The sequence below is a fragment of the Cucumis melo genome, chromosome 6 (assembly GCF_025177605.1).
Source record: "Cucumis melo cultivar AY chromosome 6, USDA_Cmelo_AY_1.0, whole genome shotgun sequence".
In the NCBI taxonomy this organism is placed as follows: domain Eukaryota; kingdom Viridiplantae; phylum Streptophyta; class Magnoliopsida; order Cucurbitales; family Cucurbitaceae; genus Cucumis; species Cucumis melo.
Window position 1 is genome coordinate 21,074,625 of NC_066862.1, and position 20,733 is coordinate 21,095,357.

General features: G+C 35.0%; 1 protein-coding gene and 1 long non-coding RNA gene across 3 annotated transcripts; both read right to left on the reverse strand.

The window, feature by feature from the left end:
* Positions 1 to 2,690: 2,690 nt before the first annotated feature.
* On the reverse strand, positions 2,691 to 10,505 carry LOC103491829 (EID1-like F-box protein 2). 2 transcript variants are annotated; one of them, XM_008451931.3, is made up of 5 exons: positions 9,994 to 10,505; positions 9,586 to 9,652; positions 5,474 to 5,606; positions 4,538 to 5,352; positions 2,691 to 3,276 (listed from the first exon to the last, which is right to left on the reverse strand). In XM_008451931.3, the coding sequence occupies exon 4, from the start codon at positions 5,317 to 5,319 to the stop codon at positions 4,573 to 4,575; it is 747 nt and encodes a 248-aa protein (XP_008450153.1). In that variant the 5' UTR covers positions 5,320 to 5,352; positions 5,474 to 5,606; positions 9,586 to 9,652; positions 9,994 to 10,505; the 3' UTR covers positions 2,691 to 3,276; positions 4,538 to 4,572. The 2 variants fall into 2 exon arrangements, with proteins under 2 accessions (XP_008450153.1, XP_050942574.1); XM_051086617.1 differs by lacking the exon at positions 9,586 to 9,652 and having other exon boundaries at positions 2,932 to 5,352; positions 9,994 to 10,504.
* A 3,214-nt stretch (positions 10,506 to 13,719) lies between these two features.
* On the reverse strand, positions 13,720 to 14,684 carry LOC127149887 (uncharacterized). The gene is made up of 3 exons (XR_007821740.1): positions 14,433 to 14,684; positions 14,257 to 14,320; positions 13,720 to 13,948 (listed from the first exon to the last, which is right to left on the reverse strand). It is a non-coding gene; the product is annotated as an uncharacterized LOC127149887 (long non-coding RNA).
* Between the last annotated feature and the right edge of the window lie 6,049 nt (positions 14,685 to 20,733).

Consider the following 20,733-nt stretch of genomic DNA (forward strand, 5'->3'; position numbering starts at 1 on the left):
AAGATGTAGTCTTAGGGTAAAACGATTTTTTGACCCAGCCGATCTCACGAACAACGTGTTAAAGATTTACTTACTGATAATGGTTATATCAGATGAACACAAATATATCTATAGCAAGGAGAGTACAACTACGGGACTTTAATGGAATGATCTATTAGTTAACGAATGTTGATTAGCTTGGTCTAAAATAGTTTAGCCAGTTAATCTCATATCGTTTGAGCTCATTATCTATAAGTTCATTAGGTTCCACTACTAGCTCATTTGGAATAAACTTAGAACAATATGATGGATTGATTCAAATTTGTTTAAATTAGACAAGGAGAGAGAAATCGATAAGTATATGTGATATAGTCGTCGGTTATCATATTAGAGAAAGAGTTGTATGTTTAAATATGATTTATATATTAGAAATATGAATGTGGATTCCTATTCAAAAGCTCGGAGTTGATGAAATTGGTCAAAGTTGTAAAGAGTCAAAATATTGACTTTTGCTTTGAAAAGTTAAACTTTGACCAACTATAGATTCAAATGTGATTTGAAGTTTGAAATTTGAAAAAATGAATGCGGATTCACTCGGGAGGTCGGATTTAGTCAAGAAGATCAAAATGGTAAAAAGTCAAAAAGCTGAACTTTGAAAAGTCAAAGTTTGAGTTTGATTTAAATGAGCAAATGATCATTTTACCTATTGACTAAAGTTAGTGGGAAATCTCACACCAAAAGAAAATCCATCCTAATTTCTCTTTTATTGAAAAATATTTTCACCTTTCTCACACCAAATAAAAAACCAAACCAATCCAAAATTCCATCCTTTTCTTCCTAAATTCATCTCTTGATTCCTTCATAAATCGAGTTCCAAAACTCAATTTTGAGTCTGGAAGATAGTAGGTAACTACTAGTAGTATTTTGTTCGAGTTCGTAAGAGGAGTAGACGTTTATATTCGAAAGCTATAAAGGTAATTTTGAATTAAACACTAAATCTTTTTAGTTTTTGGTTATATGCTAACTAGGTGCATATAGGGTAAATTCTCGATTTTTATTTTCACTGCGCATGTCTTATTTCCATCAATCAAGCCAGAGTTAATAGAATGTGAGGTGTTGGACTTTGATGAGTTTACACATACAATAGTTGCATATATTTTTTTATTTAAAGGATGGATTTTCAATTTGTTAAAGACTTTATGAAAATTAGTTTATTTTTCTTTAAAATTAAAAATAAATTGACCTAAATTCTTTAAAATCTATCCAATTTTCATCTCTCAAATCCTTCAATCATCAGGTCTCACAACCTAGTTCTAAGTCCAAAAAATAGCGAATCAACACTAGTGGTGATTCGGTTTGTATTCATATGAAGACTACGAGTGATTGGGAGCTTCAAAGGTACAAATTTCATTAACCCTAATTCCATTTTAATTAGGGTACTAATACATGTTAATCTCTAATAGGATTAGATACAATTATGGTAAAATTTGGTCCTTAATTCTACTGTGCATATCTACCACATCCATCATTTACTACAAAGTTTAAGAGGAACAATATTTTATTTGATAGAGAACTTAGTAGCCCTTGCTATCAAGTTAAGAAAAGATCCTGATGTTGGAGAAGATAATGAATATTTACATACGTAGACACATGGTTAGGAGTGTAAACAGAGTTGGTTGAGTTGGCAACCCAAATTAATTTTCCAATCCAACCAACCCGTAAAATATGAGTTGAGTTGGGTTGAGTTATCGGACTATATTATTTTTTTCTCATTTCTAATGTTTGCAAAGTTTAAAATTGTTATCTGTTCAACATCCGTAAATTCAAACTTATTTTCTACAACCCAAAAATGAGAAAGAAAAAGTACAGTTTAAAGTATGCAATAAACAAACATCCAGAAGTTTAATAATTAAAAGAACCGAAAAAAAATACAGTATAAAGCATACAATAAACAAACATCCATCTTCTTATCGTGCCAAGTTTGACCACAAAGAGTTATAATTAACTCTTTTCTAATGAATATGATGTTATACTATCAAATTTTTGCACCATACAATCATTTAGCTTTCTATACTATCACAATCGTTTACCCTACAACCTCCTATACAATCATTCAACCTCTTACACAATTGTTTAACTTTTCAATACAATCGTTTACTCTCTTAAGCGATCATTTAGCTTTCTACCTCTAAACAATCATTTACTTCTTACACGATCATTTATTCTCTTACACAATTGTTTAACTTTCTACCTTCAAACGATCGTTTACTTCTTACACAATCGTTTAGTTTTCTATGTGTTCGTTTACCCTCTTACGCAACGTTTAGCTTTCTACCTTCAAATGATCGTTTACTTTTACATGATCATTTAACAAATCGTTTAACTTCCACCCAATCGTTTAACTTCCTATCCGATCATTTAACAAAATACTCTTAATTTTACTTTTATTAAATAAATAATAGAATATATATAATATAAATATAAATATATATTTACATATATATTATTAATCCGAGTTGGGTTGGATCGAACCATTGGACCCCAACCCAACCCAAAATATACCAAAATTTTCAATACATCCCAACACACATTTTAAATAATCCAACCAAATCGAGTAGTCTAGATTGTTGAGTTATTCGAACTATTTTTAGGCCATGGGATAGGAACAGAAATAGAAAATATATAAAGATAAAAATATTGGAGAAAGAAAATTCAAATAAGGGCACACCTCCGTTGGGGGGGGTGTAATCAATAGTCATTTTATTTGAACTGGACTGAACTGGTCCAATCCCTAAAAGCCGAAAACATACCGTGCTTGCCAAGCCATGCAATTCAAATAAGGGGGAGATTGATGTCTTTTTATACCCTGGATAATCAATAAAAGGGTATAGAAGCTTCAGCTTAGAAGCTTAGAAGCCTAGAAGGTATCCATTTCACAAGGAGATTTCTAAGTGTTTAGAAAATATGAAGCAATCCGTTGCCTTATAAGACGGGTACATAATCATCCCAACAATATCAAGTATAGAATCAAGGTTAATTTACATGAAAAAGACATGGTTCACACACAACCTTTTGAGGTAAAAAGGATGTTTTTGTTTTTTCCCTTTTGACAAAAATCTTGTCCCAAGACTTCACCCGTGAAAAAATTGTCCAGAATGCTAAAGCTGCAGATTGCAGATGAAAACGAGATGGGATTGGTTTCTTTGATTCCATGAAACAGAAGTTGAAAGCACTTGACGCAAAATTCATGCAATTTACGTGAGATCAAATAGTGATTTTCCAGGCATTTTTATCAACCTGTTCAAGAACAACGACTTCTCAGATGCAATAGTTCCCATAAATAATTTTTTTAAAAAAAAAAGAAAACGAAGGGTATAGAGAATGGAAAATGCAAAAACTTCGACTACAATTTAGTGCAAAGAAACTTGTATAAACCCCTTGGCGCATCCCCATCCCCCTGGGTCTTCTATTTGCAATTTCACCGTGGCAGCACCAACAACAAGCCATCTCCTGTGCATTCTCACTTGCACCAAAGACCCAAAAATAGTATCACACCTTCTTAGGTACTAATCTATTAGGTACTTAAGCACCTTGGAAAATTCCACCCCAAAAGCTATTTGGGGTGGAAGAGCCAACAACTTAAATACCATATTGGTCATCCCATTCTAACCAATATTTTTTTCCAATACTTGTGACTGTCCAGACCAGCTTATGCGCACCCGATTAATCTCACGAAATAACTTGCCTAACCAAACAACATTTGGGTGTCAAGGTAACTTGTAGGAAATTAATTCCAAGATAGGTGGTCACCCTAGATTGAATCCATGAACTCTTAATTAGTTATTGAGATATGTCTCGTCTTTTACCACTAAGTCAACTCATGATGGTTCCCATTCTAACCAATATGGAACAAAGGGATCCCATACTACCTTGGTTCCTAACAATACCCCATCCTCAAAAAGCCGACGTCCTATGAAGCAATATTTCACTCAGCCACACCCGATTAGAACCCTCCAGCGGTTCCACTACACAATGTCGACAACTAGATTTGATAAAATTGTTCAGTACTTAAGCACATTGGAGAGCCAAGATACTCAAATACCACATTAGTCATCTCATTGGCTAGAATGTGGGACAAAGACATTTCACACTACCTTGATTCCTAACATAATTCAACTCCCCTGGTTTCCTTTCTTCCTTCTGGTGCACGTAAAAGACACCAGAGGCTTGTAAAAGAAACCATTCCATAGATCAGATAAAATTCCCAAGTTCCTCCAGTTGAAAACCAATAGGAGGTAACTAGAAGTAGTTTTGCCACTACATACTCTGGTTATTGTTGGTTGGGATTCAACAAATCTAAAGAATATATGCAAACTCAAATCATAATAACCATATAATTACAACACTTGCTTCAGCATGATTGCAGAAGGAAAAACACAACAAATATTTAAACAAGATGTATTTGACTCAAAAGCTTGAGAACAGTTTGGTTGCTCATATTTGAAATCGATTCAAGATTCTCTAGAGAAACATGCACACGTTAGATGTGTTTAGTTACCTTTTCTGAGCTGTAGGGTTGTAGGATGATAGCTATCACTCCAACTCGGATGTCTCCTCAGAATCTGACAAAGGTAACAGAGTGCAAATACCAAGCATATGTCCATTCAGGCAGACATAGTAGTCGATACAATCCTCATAAGCACCCAATCTACAGCTAGCACTTTGTGGGATCATTTTAGCTTGTAGCATGCTCCATAGCTTGGCCTTACAATAAGGGCACACCTCCGTCGGATGAAGCTCTGCTCCTCTCTTTATCAGCATTTTCCTAACCTTTGACATTGAAAATGACTTAAAAATACCCCTGAAGAAACCAATATCCCCCTCTTCCCCTTGATCGAGATGTTCACAAGGATCAGATACATATAAAATATCTGTTCTGCATTGTGGCATAAGAAAACTCTTGCCCGATGTCCTAGAAAATCGGGTTCTATAAACAAAATGACCAGGAATTTGAATGTTATTGAACAGACCACCCTTCTTACATCCCGAGCAATAAATAAGAAGTTTTCCAAGAGCTCTCCAGTTACCATCCACACTGTGACTCCCACTAGACTGCAGATCCAGCATCATTTTTGGAGCTCGGGTCCTGCAAAACTCCTTCCATAGCACTCGCTTGGCGAGATCGTCAAACCATTTGCATGCACAGGAAAGAGTAGCAATCAACTTCGGGTTCCAGTTCAAATGCTGGAATACTAGGAATATTGCATCCTCACTGAGGTGCCCCTTGGTGCACTGGCAGCTTGCTGAATGCACACACCGGTATTGCTTTGTCAGAATCATTCCTTCATGAGCATCTGAGAACTATTAATTAATCTGGCATGGGTTGTCAATAGATTAGATTAAATGACAATTTTTTATGTAATAGCCCGTATTTTCTAATACTGCTATTATAACAAATGCAGAAAACTTAATAACTATCATTTTGACAACTTACACAAATCAGCAGAAGCAACTTATTACAAAGAAGTCCTGAGTCAAACTATCAAATCCTAATGTAAACATCTTTTGATGACCTATGCCTGAACGCCAAACTTCACTTTCTTCAAAACTTTCACATGATCCTTCATCTGAAAACATTTTGGAAAAACAAAGATGAGTACAACAATATACTCAATAAGCAGTTCCCATATCAAGTCTTCAAATCCATTTGCTTCCAAAACTATAGGAAATAAAAATACAAATCATTACAAAACTTTCGCTCAAAACTTTGCAACAATAGATACTTTGAAACCGAGATCTTTCAAGCAACTAAAATGATAGGAATACAGTAGAGAATCTTAATGAAATTAAAAGTGAAAAAGAGAGTACAAATCAATCTTCCTCCAACTCTAGAGAGGAAATAAAACACAAGAGATAAAACCAGATGACCCTTTCCAGAACACACAAAACACTACACATATACCCACTAACCGTTTTTTGTCCCACTAGACTCTCATAACTATTTCTTTTACCTTTTTGCCCCTCCTCTCATATGTGTGTATCACAATGGTCTAACATAAAATTTCTAAACTTTCAGGTTGAAACTTTCATATAGTCTTTCAACAAAACCAAAAGCGCTCAAATAAACTTTCGACACCTTTAATAAACAAAACTTTCGTACTTTTAAAAACACAAATTGTTCAAAACTTTCAAATACAAAGTTTTAAATCGGTCAATACTCTCAATCTATTAATACTACTATAGAGCTTTCAGTCATTCAAAACGTTTAAGTACAAAATAGGAAAGTGTGAGACCCCCTATTATTAACATGTATAAAAGAAGGGGCAGAAAGGTAAACTTACAAGACAGCCATGATGAAAGAAGGAATTAGAAATGGGAACGTGGAACGTGCAGAGTGGGCCCTACAGGAGGAATGTTTTCAGGACCTATAAATAGTATCTTTTGGGGAATGGCGTAGCTAGGTTTTATTTTTGTATTGTTGGTAGAAAAGGCTGCTGTAGCTGAGGGAGACACCCTAGCTCGTAGGGAGAAGGGCGGTACGTTCTTTTCTTGCATTTCAGCTGTTATTTCTATTATTCAAGCTTGTGACTCTTATCCTTTGGGCATTATAAATATAAAAATACAGAGTGCTGCCTCTGTTTTTTGCCATTAAAGTAGTGAATACTAGACTTTACTTGTTAGTAGCCTAACATTTGGTATCAGAGCCACTGCAAACTGGGGGTTATTACCCGTCTAATGGCTCAGCGACAGATGGAAGAGAGGGTAGAAGGAACGTAAAAGGAAATATCGGGATTAATGGAGATTATAATAGAAATGAAGAAAACTATGGATCGGCTTGCGGAAGATATGAGAGAAAGCCATAGTTATAAAAAGAAAGAGGAATCAGGGACCTCCAACGGGTCAATCATGAAGTTAAATTGAGGCAAGTTGGAAGAGATGGATGTCACGACTGAGGTAAATACAACTCTAGTGGACAGAAGCAAATATAAAAAGTTGGAAATGCCGATGTTCCTAGGAAAAAATCCAGAATCGTGGGTATACAGAGCAGAGCATTTCTTTGAGATCAATAACTTACTCGAAGCTGAGAAGGTGAAGGTAGTAGTGGTAAGTTTCGGACAAGACGAAGTAGATTGATATAGATGGAGCACAACCGGAAGAAGGTGGAGTCGTGGAAGAATTTGAAGGCCAGAATGTTTGAGTTCTTAAAGGATAAAGTTTGGGAGTAAGGCTTATTCGCATTCAGCAAGATGGATCTTACAATGAGTACGTAAAAAAGTTTGTGAACTACTCAGCACCTCTACCTTATATCGCAGAGAGTGTCCTCAGGGACACGTTTTTGATAGGATTAGAACCGGCCCTCAAAGCAGAAGTGGTTAGTAGGCATCCTCAAACGTTGGAAGATTGTATGAAGGAAGCCCAACTGGTGAATGACCGTAACCTGGCCTTGAAACTGGCTAGAGCTGAATTGGGAATCCCAAAACCAAAGGGAGGAGAATCGTCCACTACTAAGGTTCAAGGGGGAATGACAAGGGAATGCCGCAGAAGAATGAATTTCAAATGACAGATCACCATACCTCTAAAAGGAAGCTACCAAAAAGGGGAACCACCGATTAAAAGATTGCCTAATGTGGAATTTCGTGCACGTTTAGATAGAGGTCTCTGTTTTGGGTGTAATGAGAAATACTCTCACGGACACCGTTGCAAGATAAAAGAGAAGAGGGAGCTGATGCTTTTTATTCTTAACAAAGAGCAAAGTGTAGAAGAGGGAGAAAATTCAGAAGTAAAGGAGGAAGAAAGGGTGGAGCTGAAACAGTTAGACATCACCGAAGAAGCTGAAGTTGAGTATCGAGCGATTACCAGCTTTACAACAAAAGGCACAATGAAAATGAAGGGGCATGTGAAGGGTAGAGAAGTGATTGTGCTAATTGACAGTGGGGCAACCCACAATTTCATTCACCAGGCATTAGTAGATGAAAAGAAGCTACCAATGGAGAAAGACACTCACTTTGGTGTTACAACTGGGGATGGTACCCGATGCAAGGGAAAAGGAATTTGTAGGCGGATAGAGCTCAAGCTGGAAGAACTGACAATTGTGGCTGATTTCTTAGCAGTAGAGTTGGGAAAGGTGGATGTCGTTCTGGGGATGCAATGGCTGGACATGATGGACACGATGGGCACGATGAAGGTGCATTGGCCATCGTTAACGTTGGTATTTTGGGTGGGTAAGAAAAAGGTTGTACTTAAGGGAGACCCGTCCCTCATTAGAGCTGAATGCTCCTTGAAGACAATAGAGAAAACATGGGAATTAGAAGATCAGGGGTTCCTATTAGAATGGCAGAATTACGAGATCGAAGCTGAAGGCGGGCAAGAGGCAAGGTCTGCAAGGAGAAGGGGAGGAGCTACCACTGAAATTCAATTTTTACTAACCCAATATGCAGACATTTTCGAGGTCCCAAGGGGGTTGCCACCCAATAGGGTATAGATCATCACATCCTAACACTACCAAAACAGAGACCAATTAATGTGAGACCCTATAAATACGGCCACGTGCAAAATGGGAATTATAAATAGTATCTTTTGGAACGTGCAGAGTGGGCCCTACAGGAGGAATGTTTTCAGGACCTATAAATAGTATCTTTTGGGGAATGGGGTAGCTAGGTTTTATTTTTGTATTGTTGGTAGAAAAGGCTGCTGTAGCCGAGGGAGACACCCTAGCTCGTAGGGAGAAGGGTGGTATGTTCTTTTCTTGCATTTCAGCTGTTATTTCTCTTATTCTAGCTTGTGACTGTTATCCTTTTGGCATTATAAATATATAAATACAGAGTGCTGCCTCTGTTTTTGCCATTAAAGTAGTGAATACTAGACTTTACTTGTTAGTAGCCTAACAGAAAGATACATAGTTCAAGTAGCCCAGCATAAATGGCAACCATCAATAACACCCGTCAAAAAGGTCAACTAACAATCAACCTAAATAGCAGAAAGATTAACCAGAACAGAAATTACTTTACATGTGAGGCTATGTGAGTGCATCACACAAGAATCTTCGTTCCAAAGAATGTCAAACCACAAAAATGAGTCCTCTCACAGATAAATTCAGTCAGAACAGAAATTGTCAATTCCAAATTTGGCTATAACAAAATAACAAACAATCTCTAAACACGAAAACTAGCATATCCGAATACAATCAGAAATATTTGAAACAAAACATTGCAGTTTCAAATAGCAATTTCAACAACAGAACTCATCAAATCAAACTATTTAAATCTTCCACAAGTTTTCAGAAGTAACCAAAACAAAAACAAAAAACACATTCAATCCAAAATCAATCAAAACATTTTCAAGTATCATTCAAAATAGTCACTATACTTTTATTAAACAAAATCAACTAAAACTATACAAAATACTTTCAGTCGGTTCTCAAATCACATAAAACATGTTTTCAAAAAGGAAAACATTAATAACATCCAAACAAATTCAAGGGGTTTGAAATGGTACAAAACATCTTTTTAAATATCCAAAACACTATCAGCCATTTATCCAATAACAACAGTCAAAACACATCTTTATCAAAATTTACATTGTGAAAAGGATGTGAAAACTACTTACCTCGATCAACAATACTATAATTCTCAATTCAAAATTTGCTTCCTTGAAAGAACATCCTTTAGAGAGCCTAAACATCATGTTTAAGGGTTAGAACCCAGTTTGACAACCTTAATCAACAACAAGAGGTTTTCAGACAAGAATATTCTAATCCTAGTTCACCATAAACCTTTAATTAATCACTACAAATTAGTACGATGCTACAACCAACAACCTTTCACGAGTCAAAGACTGATCGAAGACACTTTAATCTAGTTTAAACTAGTCCAAAACGAGATCAACCTCGCTGAACCTTAACCAACTACTCACAAAATCAACCCAAACATAACAACAAACAAGTTCCAATAATTCATAGTACTGTTCAAACACTTCAATCCAATTTAAAAAAGAAATTAGAGCAATAATTCTTACCGAATCTTATCGAAGAGGCTCTAAACCTTGCTGGCGGGTGTCCAAAAACGTGGAACTTGGCAGATCTGGACCTTAAACGATATGGGTACAACAATTTGAAGCCAATCGAAGTGTGGGTCAATACTGAAACCTGTCGAAACGGTGAGACATTGATGAGAAGGTGTACAAAGTGAGTTCTCGTCTCATGGGTGTCACATCGGCTTGGCTACACAACGACCATAAAACCCATGGAGCTTCATGGAGAATCGCGTTACCATTGCAGAAATGACTCGTGGGTTTCACCGCCACGGCTCGCCAGAAGTGACGGAGAGAAAGTGGGTTCGTGAGTAACACCTTGAACGTGAGGGTGTCTGCTCGTGTCAACGTGAATTCATAGGGGTCTTTGCCGTCTGAGGCTCGCCGGCCAAGAAGAATGAACAGAAAGGGGGTGGCCGGCCGCTGCAAGGGGAAGAAGAAGATTATGAAGGCTAGGTTTCCCACTTTTCTTTTTCTATTTTCCTTTTCCTTCTTTTTCCTTATTAATGACCTCATAAATAGTACCTTTATCTTTATTTTCCAACAAATCTTTTTCATTTGGAAATTTTGATGGGTGGCAAAAAAAATTTAGGTATTTTAGGAGTATGTCTTTGGGTTTTGTGATGTTGCATACATAACAAAATACTCCTCTTAGGACTAAAAGTGAACTACTTTTCGTAGTTTTAAGATTCTCGATATTGTATCACTTATACATTAAAATTATAGTTTCGAATGAAATAATAATCTAGACAAGTCAACGAGTCCAACACAACAAAAATCACTTAATTTGGAGCTAAAACAAGCCAAAACAAGATCATGGGCATTTCAATAATTTTTAGAAGTCCGATCTTGCCCAAAAACCGCAATGCCGAAGCTTGGCTCTTAAAGACAACAACCGCCAAATTCTTGTACTGTCGGGGCATTACAAACTTCGATGGAACGTCAACAGGCTCACACCTTTTCCTCTGCAAGTCGACCTAAATGCTTATGCCTCCAAGCTTGTAGTTACATAATTAGCACTTCATTTTTTAGATTTTCATCGATCTATAGCAAAATTATCTGGTAAATTCCTCTTTAATTCCTCTATAAAATTCTCTCAATTTTTCTTCAAGAAATGATGACGTACTTTGTCATTTTCTTTTGAGCTACTTTGAAGAAGATGATCAACTAAGGTACTTTCTTAGGAATGGTACTTCTAGCACACTTTTTTTGAGAACTCATGTCTTAATTACTTTTTAATTCAATCTTTAGTTGAATTTCCTTTCAGGCTTTTGAAATTAATTCTCGTTTAATTGACTTGATTAACCAAGATTGCATGAATTATTTTTAATTCCTAATGGTGCTAAGCATATTCTAATTTGAAGGATGAATGGCTGGGAATTTTTTAATTGATCTTTAGCATATCATTTCCAAATGATATTTTTAAATTTTCAAGTAATTAATTTTTCTTGAGAAAAAGGCATTCTTTGTTCTTGATAGTCACAACATTGAAGCCTAGAATCTTAATGCAAATTCTAAATAATTCATGGAAACCGCTAAGATGAAAATGATTTCTTTGAATTTAGTATGAATTGGATTTGTTTCTTGATTCATTACCATAGTATATTAGTTTCTTAAACTAATTAGTTGTGGGTTGAGTTAATTTGTAATGCATCTTTTGTTCTATGGTAGAAAAATTGCTAATATGATCTATTCCCACTTTTACCATTGATTGAGAGAATTAATATTCTTTTTGTTGTGCTAATTCCTTTAAAAAAAATATATACACCCAAAACATTTACTTGCTTTAATATTCAATTTTGCTTTATCACGCCAACCCCCCTCCCCATTGCATGATCCTTAGATTCTTGAATTTCTACTACTTGAATTGTTGTTAATAAACAATTTAAATCCCTTGTGAACGATTCCTTTCTTGCTCTATGCTACATTTTCTCATTTTCTTGTTAATATTGCGAGCAGTGAGATTGGGTAAAAATAATTCTTTGGATGGTTTGAAATTGTGGTTTCTTAACCCAATTAGTTGCATTTTTTTTTTATATATATTTTGAATACCTTTTGCACTGTTGTATCTCTTTCTTAAAAAGTGACCCCTATTCTGGACCACATCAAAAGTGGCATCGTTGCTGGTGAGTTGCTTGCTCCCCGGGGGTATTGTGAGCTTGATTTTTTTGAAGAGATAACCCAAGAGGAAAGATGACTTCAAAGGGATAGGAGAGAAAGAAGAAATCATCAAGAACATTTGCTTGATCAAAATCAAACAAGAGGGCTGAAAAATAACCAAGAACCAAGTGAGGAAAATCATAGAAGAGAGAATTGGAGAAGTAAACGAAACTTTGCACTCAATTATTGAAGCTAACTTCTCCTGTTTTGAATGAGCAAAAGGGGCTAATCACTAAGTCATGCAATGTGGAGTATGTGGATTGCTTAGACATCAATTGATAAGTGCCCTGAGATTACAAGAAAGGTAAATGCAATGGGAGGCTTCAACAAAAGGTATGATGTTCACACATGCTCCTTAGACGTGTGAAGTCAATCGATATTGCCTTTTGTCTCAACGATATCAGCTGACCCTGACTTAAAATTCAACAGAAGCATAAAACTTATCTTTTAGAGAGAAAATTTAAATATAGTCTATTTTATTTACATTTTATAAAATATAATACTTACCAAGGTTTTGTTCAGACCAAACTACCTATAAAGACATTTTTCATTACCCACGATACAATTACTTTACACTTCCTATTAGACTTTGACATGGCAGCCATAAGTTGATTAGCTCAAAGCAACACGATCCTTACTTGAAAAGTGAAAAAACATTTGAACAAATGAATTAAAAATGTCCAATGAGTAATGTTTTCAAAAACATATTTTCCAAATAGTTATGCTCAATGCTTAACTTTAAACATAGAAATCATCGTAAACATAGTAGAAACATTTCAGAAATTCCTTAATCATTCAGATATACATTAAGCTGTTGGCTTATACATTCATGATTTAACATAAGTTAGTATAACCGAACCTAATTCACTACTAGAAAAATGAGTTTTAACGATGCAAAATTTGCGTCATAAAGAGTTTCAACGACACAATTTTTGCGTCATTAAAGCCCCTGTCAAGATAGGCTATTTAATGACACTTCAAAAAAAGTTTCGTTAAATATGAGTAGATGACACTAATATACTATCATTAATATCCTTATATTGACGCTTTAAATGTCATTATCTATAACTCAACATAAAAATGTCGTTGTTCATGTGGTAATCTGTTTATTCATGTCATTTTATCGTTATTGACGACACATATTTCGTGTCATGTTTTAACATTTCGTTACATATAATTCTAGTCAAGAAATGTGCTCTTACAACACTATTCTTATGTAATAAATACTTATATGTCGACACTTTTTTAGTTTTGTTATTTTTCAGTTTACAACACACATCTTTCTACCATATATTTACTTATTTGGACATTTTTGTGCTTTAAAAAAAATATGATCCAACATTACTAACATATATATGTTTAAAAAGATTTTTATATTGATAATAAAAAATTTTAAATTATATTATTAGTAAAGGTTTCACGATATAATCCAATAAATAAATTAACTGTAATACATATACGAGTGACCTAATCAAATCATACTAACACATAATGAACTTGATTGATTTCATGATCCATGGATTCTTCAAATACTTGCAAATTGACCGACACTAACAAAGTTAACACAACTTTTTGATAAATTAGTTAACACAAACTTGCTAGCATATCATCTAATTAAACAATAAAAAACACCAGAATTTTACATAATTCAGTAATAAAAAACATCTCAGTACAAGCTCCATACCCAAGAGTCTAATTAACTGTGTGATGCCAATCGCCAATATATCACCACCAGCATCACAATTCTTCTGAGTCAATGCACAAGCTCAATCAGATGACCCTGAAAAGATCTCTATACTATCATATGTATAAAAGTAAATGAACCTCCTCAACTATTCTATTGGTTTCAAAAGTTTGTTCCTGTATCAAATTTCAACAATCAAGTACAGAATTCAGGCATAACAAAGGTAGAATTAATAAACTTTTCTACTTGGAGTCAACTCTTATCCATCTAAGAGAAAGGGAACTACATTAGAGGATACAAGTTGTATAATCAATGGGTGTCACCGATCGTATATTATATTTGAAACAGTTTTAAAATAATAATAAATAAATAAAGAAGAGGATGCGGGAGGAATAAATGGCTACCTCTATACAAATGATGAAATCTTGGACCCTTGACTTAAACTATAACCCTTGGGTTGCAGGACTCCTAAACAAATCGAAGACAAATAGGAGAGCAATATAATTCCAACACCTTGCCACCAAGTCAAAAATACTATAGATTTAAACATAAAAAATTTGGCCAATGGCTTTATATGTACCAATTCATCCTTGTAACTGTATAGAACTGAATCAGGCAGTACAGTGCCCATGTTTGACTGAAAATTTAAACCACTGCCATATAAGGATGCCTACAAAATAAGAGTTAGAACCACCCCAAAAATTCCAGCTGTAAAACCTCTAATATTTTCCAGTCATTTTTAAAGCAATAATAGTCAGACAGATGCAGTTACAGTTATCTAATTAAGCACTCCCCAACTAGAAGTATTTGATAAGTAACATAATGAGAGGGAGCAAATGGAGCAAACTGAAAACCAAATTTTCAGACAACCACATGGACCTTATCCATTAATTGGATTTAATTCAGCTAAATGAAAAACAAAACCAGTCTAGAAACAAACAAAATAGAAACTAACAGGAAAAAGAGAGAGAAGTGAAGAACCATCAACATGAAATACGACAAAAAAGGACGTGCCAACACGAAAAATCAAATACTAAACAGAAATACAAAGACAAGACTCACTTAGAAAACTAAGAGATAAAGCATGTTATCGATAAAAGCATGCACAGTTGACATAATTACGATTTAAATTTCATTTTTCTTTACCATGGCTTCAATTTCTGCATAGTATTGGCTGAGTGTAGTTCGAAGATTTAATACTCATTATGGAATGTTTTCTCTAAATGCAATATCTAACCCTTTTGATATTCATTATTATGGCGAAGTTCTTCATTTATTCGGCTATCTTCATCCATCTCTTCTGATTCCTCAGATTCCTTGACAGAATTCTAGAATTAAAAAACCACTAAACCGCAGTAGGTTCTAAATTAAACACTAGCACAAAGAATATCCAAAGGTTTGCAAGAACCCTTGCAACAAAAATAATATAAGTAGAAACAATGATAATTAATCTACAAATATCTAGTTTGAATTAATATAATCACTAATTACAATCGAGTTCTCCATTAAGGAAACTATAGGCAATGATATTTGAACACAGGCATTTAGTTCCTCCATGAAGATTTGAATCACTACAAAGATTTCAGTACATTATTATTAAAAAAAGTAAAATATAGGAGATACTTTTTGGTTTTATGCGGTGGCTTTAACCACTTCTTAAATGCCTAAATAACGCATTTAGGCATTTAGGAGTTCAAATTCATAACCATATCAAAGATTCAATTAGTTCAAATGACGTAAGCTTAAATATTGTCACCCAAAAGATTAGTTAAGACAGGAAATCTTCTCCCATAGGCATTATGGCATATGTAATTGTCATAGCCCCTCTATAAAGCCTTCTCATCGGTAGTTGGGATTCATTATGATATAACACTAGCATAACTTAATGAAATATTTAAATATAAATTTCCTCATCAGACTTGAAATGCAACTTTTAAGTATTTAAGTAAATCACTTTAATGCATAAATCCCTCACAAGCTATTATTTGGGCAAATTGAAATCAAATTTGGAAATCTTTAAGCATTTAAATAAAACATTTAAATTGCAAGTCACTCACAAACTTGAAGCTTTCCTCCTGAGCTTCGGAAAATTCGCCAAGCTTCACTTGTCCTGAAAATATGGTATTTATACTCCATTTAATCTGTAAGCTCCAAGCAAAAATTTCCAAAACATCCAGAAATATCCAAAATTATCAAATAGGTTGGCTAGTGCGCAGGTCATGGGCGGCAAGCTACATGCCTGCAAGCAAGCCTCGACTTGGCTGCTTGCTAACCTCACAAGCCCTGACATGCTACGCCTGTGTGTCTACGTGCAGAGTTAATCGCGCGCTTCTTGTGTCGCATCGTGTGCTATGCAAGACTTCTTTGTCTGTGTACGCATGCACCCCGCATGGCCTAGGCGTGAGCCTCATGCTGCTTGGTCGTGTGACGAACATGCTCCTCACATGATCCAAGGCCCAAAGAACCTCTAATGCTTATTTTGCATGCCCATCTCCCCATGTGATAATGGCACTCGACCCACTCTTGTTCTTGCCTAGCAACATGATTTTTTACCAAAAACTTAACTTGACTTTGGAGCTTAATAACTTAAAATCTAGAGTTCAACTCAAGAACCTTCCTATTTAGAAATGTTTTAACTAGCTACCTTCAAATTTCAACAAAAAAATGCCAAGTATTGAATTCTATAGCTTCAAAATCTTCAACATTACTCAAATTTCCTCCGAAAATGATCTTCGAGTCTTTCTTCACTTCAACACCTTCCTTCTTGATGTCATTTCTTCCGAGCAACCCTTCCCTTGATACTAGACACAATTTAGGATATTTTTCAAGTGGAATTGCTCAATTGGCACGAGTGGATTATGAACACCATTGATCCAAAGTTGTCCTTATATAACGATCCTTGCATGCTCCTTCATTGACACAATTCTTCTCGCCTCTTACTCCATATACTTGTCACTTTCCACCTCATGTTGCTTACATTATGCCTCCTACTTGGAAAAACCTAGGTGTCTTGCATGTTGTCCACTTGTAATCCACCTCATATCTTACCTCATCAAGCTTATATCAACTTTGGACGCCTACCTCTGTTTCCTTGAGGGTTCTTTAGTAAATTCTTGCTGCCTAGAATGCGTAGGACTTCCTAATGCCGACCTAACCTCTAAATCATATCACAATACCTTCAATGAAAACATGTGTATCACTTAGTCGCATTGCGCTTTTGGCCATCTGGCACTCCCTTGGCCACATGACCCATGGTTGCACGATACCCTTATTGGTCGTATTGCCTACGGCCACATGCTAACCTCTTTAGAGGTTCTTGACATTTTCTAAACGCCTAGCTTGCTTGCCTAGCATACATGCCAACCTAAACGCCTAATCAAACCTTATCCTCGGAGGTTCTTGTGACATGTTTTTTGCCTTGTAACCTTGTCCAATAAAGGTTTTCTTGACACCTCTTGGCCTCATAACACCTCAACCTTTTGGCCGCCCAACTTGTCTCTTTAAAGGTCTTTATGACCTTAGCTTCTTGGCTACTTAGAGTATGTAACATGCCTAGCCAACACTTAGCCAATTTTCAAGTATATCTTAGGCCTTCCTTAGCTATGATGACACTTTTCTTTTGTCATCTTAAAAAAAATGACACTCTTCAATAACACTTGATTATAATCACTAAAATTTAATAAAATCTCTTTCCAATTTATCTTGTAGTAACAATCTTAAATCATCTTTTTCTGACTAACCTCAACTCCTAAACTCCTCTTAAGCTCCTCAATTACTTAAGGAGTTTTTGGGTTCTAGAGTTTACATATGATCGCCATAGTAACACATATAATACGGGATGGAGGGACCATCCTAACATGAAATGGGGAAATCAAGCTCAATATGACTAAAGGCTTTTATACACAATCTCTTCTTCTTCTCAAAGTACGTTTCTTGAAGATATGGTTAACTCTTTAGCAATTAATTCTCTTAAGTTTCAATAGGACCTTTACCAACTCAACCAAGAAATCAAATCGTTTTAACAAGAAACAAGAACTGGTCTCACAAATATTGACAACCAAATTACACAATTGGCTTCTACAATTCAAAAGCCAATTGTGAATGTCGACCTTCCTTCTCAAAATCTCCAAAATGAGATAAAAGATGATGAAAATTACCTCATCCCATTCCATAGAAAGAATGATTAATGATTGTTATCATTTGACACGTGATGACTTAGATTCAGCTAAACATACGGCGAAAGGGATGTAACAATACAATATCCATGTCATCGAACTTATCCTTAGCATACATATTAGAAATACAAGTATGTGTGGCGAAGGTACCGAGAGGTTGCTTACCTTAATATAGGATGAGTTGCATAGAATTTATTATTTAGAAGGATCATATATAAATCATCTTTTAACTTCAAGTATTTGGGTCCAGAAAGGCGAGCAAGTGTGACAAAGGCACTGAGAGGTTGCTTGCCTTAAATATGAAGTTAATAAATGCTTTGTATCGCCTTAACACATTAGTTATCTTATTTTACACTTAATTATTTAGATATTCATGTATTACCATCGCCAATATACACGTGTTCACAATACATAATTCCTCCATGTCATATCCATCTTACTACTCCATTGCACATAGTAAAAATATAGAGCATAGAATATATTGTTCATACACCGCACGATTTTAGAACACATGGTCTAGCCCTTAAAATTGTTAATTCCCTGAGTTCGATCTTGGCTTAATTAGAAAACTTTCTCTTCGCTTACACTTAGGTAAGAGAGGAAAACTTGTACTTAAATGATGAATCTTTGAAGTTAGCAATGCATAGGTGGGATTCTACACCTTTTATCGCATGAACCTAACCTAGACGCCTACTCTAGTCACATACTTAAAGCCTAATTAGAATGCATTCACAAATTAAAAACAAGAATATGGTTCAATCACTAGTGAGAGAGTTGATCTTTTCCAAGTTCGAACAATCTCTTGATCATGATAGTAAAATTAGCTCATAAATTTTAATTTTTATATTTGGCATAAAACATGATCAAACACCTATATAATTATTCGGGCTTTCCTAAACAATTGTTAGTCAATGATTTTTGAAGCTTTAGTTTTTTTTTATCATTACAACGCCTTTAAGAATTTAAATTAGATTAGTTTAAAATTCTTTCAAATATACAATACTCATTATCTTTCTCAATGCACATTTGTGAATCTTTTAGAGAAAAATTGTCGATAAGTGACACAATTATAGTTCGACATTAAAGAAAGGTTCGGCTACCACATTTCTTACCATAGGGCTTGGGATGGCAAAAGAAAAGCAGTGGCCAAAGTGTTTGGTAATTGAGACGAATCATATAAACTATTACCTTGGTGGTTGTACATGGTAAAACATACCAATCTTGGAACACTTATTGAATGGATAGTGCACACCTATCTATGGGTGTAATCGGGTTGGGTTGGGTTGGGTTGGGAGACATTCTCAACCCAACCCATATTTTCGGGTTGGTTGGGTTGGCAACCCAAATAACCCGAATTTAGTTTCCAACCCAACCCATAAAATATGGGTTGGGTTGTCGGGTTTTTTTTTTTCATTTCTGAATTTTAATTTTTGTAAGGTTTTAATATTGTTTTTTTTTTTTAAATTCAAAATCATTATACATTCAAATATCAAACATACATAAATTCAAAGTTCCATACATACATAAATTCAAAGTTTCAAGACTTACAAACATACATAAATTCAAAATTCTTAAACATACATAAATCTAAACATCTGTCCTAAATTCAAAGTTCTTAAACATACATAAATCCAAACATACCCATAAATGTTCATGAAATACAACTTTAATAATAATCAGAAAGTTCTTAAACATTAGTTGAGAAACTGAATATAAATTTCTAAAGATCCAATAAACATTCGAAGCATTTAAATTTGTAGGGTGAGAGACGAACAGAGAGGTCGAGAGATGAGGAAGAGAGGCGCGTCACTTGTTTTCTTTTTTATTCTAGGGTTTCTAACTTTCTTTTAACTTTATATTTTATTAAAAAATATAATATTAATATATACATATATATATATATATATATATTAATTCGGGTTGGGTTGGGTTGAACCGAATTTTCAATCCTCCAACCCGAGACCCAACCCAACTCACATAATATGGGTTAGGTAGTCCGGGTTATTCAGGTTGTCGAGTTAATCTTACACCCCTACACCTATTGAAGGACAAGTCATACTATCATCTGTATTTTAGGCATTTGGTCCTTGTTTATAAGCCTTTAGTAGATGTAGGCCAATTTTTCAAATTGATGGCACTCACTTGTATGGAAACTATCTTGGAAAGTTATTAATTGCAACATTTGTCTATTCAAATAGGCGTTTTCTATCTTTAACATTTGTCGTTATGGAAGAGGAGTCAGCAGATTCATGGGGATGATTTTTGCAACATCTGAAAAAATTGTGTCCCATGATAAGGTAGCTTGGTTTCTGATCGACATGAAGGCATCATATCATAAGTGAACAATTGTTGGAATATAAAGTGGTTATTGAGGGCCTATTAGTGAAACTAGAATACTATAATTTTTGAATCCAATAAACTAAGGTCTAGAGGCTATCTAGTGTAGACTAAAAATTTATGTAGAGACATAAACGTGGGTCAAGTTCGAATACTAGTATATGACCTAAACGATCTATAGTGTATGAATAAGGTGGGCATCTTATTCTGGGACCGTTGTAGATGCGGCCCGCCTTGTAGTTAGCATAAATGATGTGATCCTGAATTATTCATGTAGAGACATGGAAGTGGGAGCATATTATGTAAAGAGTTTACATAAGACTGAAACCAAGAAATAGTCACTTTTAAGTTGTAACATCGTTGACTGTA